Below are 6,574 nucleotides of genomic sequence, written 5' to 3'. Positions count from 1 at the left end.
GCAGAGCATAAAGAAGGGGGGCAGGAAACATGTGAGCCTGTGCTGTCCACAGTGACAGAAGAATGAAGTAGAGCACTGGACACACGGAAAGCAGAACGCTGCTGTAACAATGTAAAAAAACATGGTTTTAAAGTCTGTTCACCAAGCAGCAGTCAGAATAAAATTCCCCTTCTCCTATACCTTGACCTGAGTTGCAAAAACTTAACGCAATAATGTGATTATTCTTTAAATTAATCTTGAAGTCCCAACATGAGAATTGATTGTTTTGCCATGTAGGGCATGAATTGTAATAATAATGTGTGGCAGCACAGAAGAAGAAGAAAACAAAGTTGTGTATGTCTGTTTGGAAAACCTAAAGGGCTCAACAAAGGTTTCAACTCCTCTTGTCCATTCCTAACTAAACTCTTAAAAGTGGTAGTGTCTGCATGTAACATCATTTTCTATGCTGCCTGCACTTCACATAGTCAGTTACTAAAACTAGGAATAAAGATTTAGGTGATGACCTTCTCAGAAATGTAGTTCTCCGGCATGTAGCCATTCCTGAAGTACACCACTGCTACTTCTTGGTCATCACTGAAAAGAGAGTCATATAAATGCACTTTAAGAACAACTGATCAGAATTATATCATACATTATAACTATGTATAGCATTAGATTTAATGTATGAATAATACGTCATAATACGTCACATCATGCAATTATTTAGATAATAACTGACAGAAACGGACTTACACAAATAGCCTCTTGTCCTGATCAAGAGATCCTGTTTTAGTAACATCGTCGAACCGCTTTCTCATTGTGCTTATGTTCCTGAAACACACAGACAGTAGTGGGCTGGTTACAAGAGGCGCCATTTTTCACACCATTCAAAAATGCAAAACGAGGCATAACAAGATAAAGCAAACTAAATGAGAATCAACATACTTCAGTTTGTCATGTTTGTTCTACTAAAATAGAACCACTTTAATATCGAAGACAACGTTGGCTAAAGCCAATGGGGAATGGCTTCCTCTGTACTCGCACATACCTCTTCCACAGTTCGTTCTCAATGTATCGTTGATCAAAGATGTTCCTTTGGCCCTCTTCCACCAGGAACATGACGACTGCTCTGTAATGACAACAATTGCTCCTGTAAAACACGCTCACAGCTACCTTTAATGATCATTATGGACCTGTGGTTACTCTGAATAGTCCACAGATCTTACTGGCATTGTTTTAATCAACTGCCGCCTAGCAATAGTAAACACAACTGATTTAAAAATACTTAATCCATCAGGCCTTGAAGTTGAATCAGCCTGGTATTATATGCGATCATCAGTGACATATAGTCAAATCAAACAATAGATCGGTCAACTGTATGAGGTACAATCCCAGTGAAATGCTATCACATCAGCTCCTTCAACTTGTGCAGGATTCGTCATGAAGCAGAATGTGGCTGTTAGATTTACACATAGAAAAAAGGAGTCACCCGGTTGGATGGCACCAAAAATCTTGGCGAAAAGACACCACAGCTCCCGCCATCCAGCTGGGAATCAACAAAGGCCACATGGGTCACCGTGCGATGCCCGCACACGGTCTTGCTTGTCCGCGTAGTTGGGTTCATAGCTGATAGCCATGTTCACCTTTAACTTAGTGTTTACCCTGATGTTTACATTTGAAAACTTTGACGGGCCAGGCTAGCAGAGTTGGAAGGAGACTGGAAAGTTGATTTCAACACATGCCACATGCCATCACCGTCCAGCGGAAAACACATAAAGCACAACTGATATTTGTAAAATAGACAATTTAGCATACATTTTGCAAAGCTGAAGGAGAGGCAACCAACAACATATTGCCAAGCGGTAAGGGGTATACCAACATCAGCAGAGATCTTATTCCACTTGAAAGACTTGATCCACCAGTAGTTGATGGTATGGGTATGATGCTGCTGGTATTGAAGTAGCTGAGTCTGCATAATTCCACTAGAGGATGTTTCTCCTCTAGACTCTTTGTAAGGGGAATGGGTTTATCCAGCACTTGATGTTAAGCTAAGTATATCCAACAGTAAGTGAGTAAAGTCAGGGGCATCCATTAGGCGAGGACATGTAGTTTTAAAGGCCAAGTTCAGTGGATGTACTTCATTCCTACCTCTCTGATCCATAGAGCTCCCAGGCTTTGGCAACAGCCTTGGCCAGACCGGCTGCAGGGTTGTTGTCGAGGATCCGCCGGCTCTCCTCCAGTTGCCCAGCCACGTTAAGGACGTGTCTGTCGGGCGAGAGGAATGATACTTACGGCATTGTTAATCACAGCAAATTATATGTAATTATTTCTTACTGACTGCACTTTAATCATTTCATGAAAACCAAAAGAGCCAATAACATCACTCTGATATTTAATTAAAGCAACAACACACTCTAGATTGCCTCGGCAAAATCTTCAACACAGGAAAGGTATCTGCCTTAAAAGGGTTCAGTAGGTAGCTTTTATACTTTTATTTTTTTCATGTCTGCTGAAACTTTCTCTGTGTTTCACTATATTTCCCACACTAGGCTCACACAATTCATCACCAGCTATAACAATGTCATCATTAATTGTTGTTGCCCTACTAACCAAATTATTTTCATCACAATTCAATGTACAATTTGTACATTTCCGCTGGAAGGGGTGTCCGTAGGGGTCTCTCAATCAAAACACAGACTCTTTGATGACATTGTGAAGTTGTGTGGGACCATGGGAGTTTATTGTTCAACAACCAGCACTGCTGAGTCTATAGGCGGTATGCCAACGACAGACTTACCGATGAACATCTGGCGTGCGTGAAGCGAGACCTCCGAAACTGGCAGCAAAGGTGTTGATTTCTATCTGCTTCAAAGACGACGACCCATCATCTCCCTGGTCCAGCATGTAGTCGGACCGATTGAGACCCAACACAATAGACTAGAAAAAAGGAAAAGAATTGCCATTTAGACTTCTTGGATCGCTAAAAGGTTAGGATCAAGGCAGAAACTTAAGCCATTTGTCCCATTATGTTGTTTAGACCTGAAACAATTAATTGATTAATTGAGGGAGAGAAAATTAATCGCAATGATTTAAATAATTGACTCATTTCTTATAACCTTTCAGGCAAAAGTACCGAACTGTCCCTAGTTCCAGCTTCTCAGCTGGAAGCATTTGCTGGTTTTCTTCGTTTTTTCTCCAAAATTATTTAAAGAAATCCCCTTGGGCTTTGGGTTATTGTAAAGGGTGTTGGGTTATTGTATCTCTATTTTCTGAAATGTTATAGAGTGCTGCAGGAAACGAGTGTTGTGGAAGTTCTCTGTATAGAAGGAGAGGAGAATTTTTGAAATGAGACTTTGTTGAAACAAAAACGAAGACAGCTGAGCAAAAGTACTGAGTTGGTCTTGGGTGGAATTTTTTATAATATTTTGCTAAATATAAATGTCAAAAACAGTTAACAGCAATAACAGTGTGAGTGTCTGGTGCAATTAAACAGAAAACATCACATTCTTATATTCATTTTTCCCCAGACAAGAGGAGACCTTGTTTGGGAACATTGCCTAATCTTAGCAAAACAAATAATCCTAACATGATGCAAATTGGAGCCGTTTCTACGTTATTACTGCATCTGTCCCCCATCCTCAGAATCTCTAGCGGTCGTTTATCTTAGCAGCTAAAGGCCACCTGGTGTCATCTGGTCACGTACGGTAAGAAAATGTCCCAGCTCTGCGCCTTTTATCAAAGACATAGCTCTGGACATCTGTATCTTTCAGACTACAGGGCACCGGCCTTCAATGGATGAGGAGTCAACAGACAGCTGTCGACTCTGCTTTCAGGAAGGGACCATACACAAATAATTTGAATGAAGTCATGTAACACAAAACATAGTAAATGAATAATAATACATGAATATTATAAAAGGATATATGAACTCATGCCTGAATGTGATTTTCCCCATTACACAAATTAGTGTATTTGCACTTTCAGTTCCCTCGTCTCAAAGTCAATAGGTTTTCCAAACGGGTTCTTGGTTAGATGGTTGAAATATGGTTTGTGGTTAACACAAGCTTAGCCTGGCTTAGCAGATGTATGGTGCTGGGATAAAGGAGACGCAGCGGATGTCAGGCCCCTTCTGCCATATCAACTATATATATTTCCGAGGGCACCACTGCCGCATCTGGGGCTATGCACCGCCAATTGTGATTGGTTTAAAAGGAAAACAAGCCAGAGCTTTTTTTCCACCTTAACCCACAAGCTAAAGTGATCTTCATGCTAAGTTCGACGACATAAAATATCCCACTTGTGAATTTCTTTAAAAAGGCGGTTGCTGACAAGTGGCTAAATGAGTCTACAAACGGCATTATGCCAACACGCAATATCAGTCTGAGGATTAAAGTGGCAACAGAAAAGAAGAAGTCACATTCAACAACTGTCACTTACACATTATTAAATCAGGAAGATTACAAACTTCTAATAAACTAGTTTGTAAATTATAAAATGCTATAAATGTCAATCCAAGTAAGTAGGTGGGTATGTTCATATTTAAATTCAGATTGAGACAGCTATTGAATGATCAGCCTTTCTGAAGATGAAGGACCGCTACAGTATCTGACAAGGCCTCCTTTCATGTATTGAAAGTCCAAGCATAGTTGGTTTATGCAAAGTCGTTGTGTCTAATGTGTAATGTTGGTGTGGGAGACCCGAGTTCTATTCCCACTGTGATACATTAACCAATGTGTCCCTGAGCAAGACACGTAACCCCTAGTTGCTCCAGAGGCGTGAGAACTCTGACATATAGCAATTGTTAGTTGCTTTGGATAAAAGCGTCAGCTAAATGACATGTAATATAATGTAATGTACTGCGTGACTGCATTGTTGAACATTAAGGCTAAAATACCATAGCTTTTGTAAAACCGTGGAAAGCAAGATCTTCAGTGTTTAACTGGCTTTGTAAAACAAAAACAAAAAAGCAGAGAACATAAGTATTCATCTTGAAACATGATCAAGACATGATAAATGTTATTTGTCTTGCAAGCACCATTGTATTTTTATTGTTTGTGGCTAGACGACATACCTGAGACCTTCCTTCCTTTAGGATTTGTTGGTGGATCCTGAAAAGCCTTGCAGTAAAATCATCCACGGCAATGGTGCTATAAAGAATGTCACCCTGTTAAAATCCTGAAACTATTTAATCAACATTATACATTAGTTGTCACAGATTCACCCACATATTTGTATAGAAGTATATTATTGGCATGCTATGCTGCTACTTGAAACTACACAGCAAAGCCACATTTCCAAGCGTACCATAATTATTGTTGGCTCATATCCTACCTAGCCAGAGCCTCTTCCAAAAAGTCTGGATCCTGGCTGATCTTGTCCACCAGTGTATTGTAGTGTGTTTGCACTGCCAGAGCCTGGAGGAACACAGCCTTAGGCACAGGTGTTGGGAAGAGTGTGAACGGAGCGTACGTCACCAACTGAAAAACAAGTTGTAAAATGTAAGAAAAGAATGCGGACTTCAAAAAACTATTCAACACAAAACACAAGCACTGGACATGGAATGTGAGGAATCAAAGCAAGCACTTTGGCTAAGAATTCCTGCAGCTGCAAACACAGGCTTAATAAAGATCTGTGCCAAATCCTGTACCCCAAAGCAGAACAAATTCCTAACATGGCTCACATTGAACAGGGCAGTTTTAATTGCTTAACAGCCCACTAATATGAAATAATGTCCTCTCTTACTGGCACAAATACACGGTCAGATCTGGTTGCTATAGAAATTTCTGAAATGTAAATATTTTTCCAATGCAGTTTGCATGAATGAAAATTCAAAATAAAGAGAGGCAGAGCTGGTTTGATAACTATCGTGTACGTCCTGTTCTCTCCCCAGCCAGCCCCCCCGGCCCCCCCCCCACGGAACACACAATCACACACAAAAACAACCCACCCCCCCCCGTGGTTGTTTGATTAAGTTAAACAATTTTTACCATTATTCACTCATGCGTAGGAGATACTACTTGAGTGATTACAACTTTATTACATTATTTAAAAATCACAACAAGACGCACATTCTTAACCTTTCTCTGTGTAACAAACCTTGTGTTTCTGCAGCTTTTACACTATGCCAAAGAAACTAACGGATTTAGGAGATACACGGCGATTATTGCCACCAGTTACAAAGTGACATGGTTAATAAATAATGGAAAAGGGACTGATTCATAGCCCAACAGGTCAAGAGTTCAGTAGAAAGAAGAAGGTAGGCAAAGAGGCGGATGAAGACAGCCATTACATACAACAGCATGGCCACCAAAAAGGCGCAGGCAGTTTCAGGGTGCTTCGCGGTGCTTCCGCTTCCTGTCCAAACCCCGGCAAGAAGCATAATATTCCTAGCCCCATCTGGAAGGCTTGTGACTGAAACGTCAGTTTTCTCTGATGTGAGGTATACTGAAAAATTTAGGCCACAGGAAGTTTAATTTTTAAGAAGAAAAATGTCATCTTGGGCTCACATTGAACCTTATGAACTTGTCAAGTGTTCTATATAAGGGATGCAATAATGGAAAATAACCCTACTTGATGAGAATCTGTCAAGTGGACA

General features: G+C 40.4%; 1 protein-coding gene across 2 annotated transcripts in view; it reads right to left on the bottom strand.

The window, feature by feature from the left end:
• The window catches only part of gss (glutathione synthetase), a 13,301-nt gene that overhangs the window by 4,858 nt on the left and 1,869 nt on the right, over window positions 1-6,574 (bottom strand). For both annotated transcript variants that reach the window (XM_032519786.1, XM_032519787.1), the window contains exons 3-9: window positions 5,311-5,456; window positions 5,051-5,126; window positions 2,777-2,916; window positions 2,128-2,244; window positions 1,028-1,108; window positions 733-810; window positions 504-573 (exon numbers count right to left, since the gene is read on the bottom strand). In XM_032519786.1, coding sequence (XP_032375677.1) covers window positions 504-573; window positions 733-810; window positions 1,028-1,108; window positions 2,128-2,244; window positions 2,777-2,916; window positions 5,051-5,126; window positions 5,311-5,456 — 708 coding nt within the window. The remainder of the gene's footprint in view (window positions 1-503; window positions 574-732; window positions 811-1,027; window positions 1,109-2,127; window positions 2,245-2,776; window positions 2,917-5,050; window positions 5,127-5,310; window positions 5,457-6,574) is intronic.

This window comes from Etheostoma spectabile, chromosome 7 (assembly GCF_008692095.1).
Source record: "Etheostoma spectabile isolate EspeVRDwgs_2016 chromosome 7, UIUC_Espe_1.0, whole genome shotgun sequence".
Classification (NCBI taxonomy): Eukaryota; Metazoa; Chordata; class Actinopteri; order Perciformes; family Percidae; genus Etheostoma; species Etheostoma spectabile.
The sequence above is the reverse complement of the archived record's forward strand: the minus strand, read 5'-3'. Positions and strand labels throughout refer to the sequence as shown.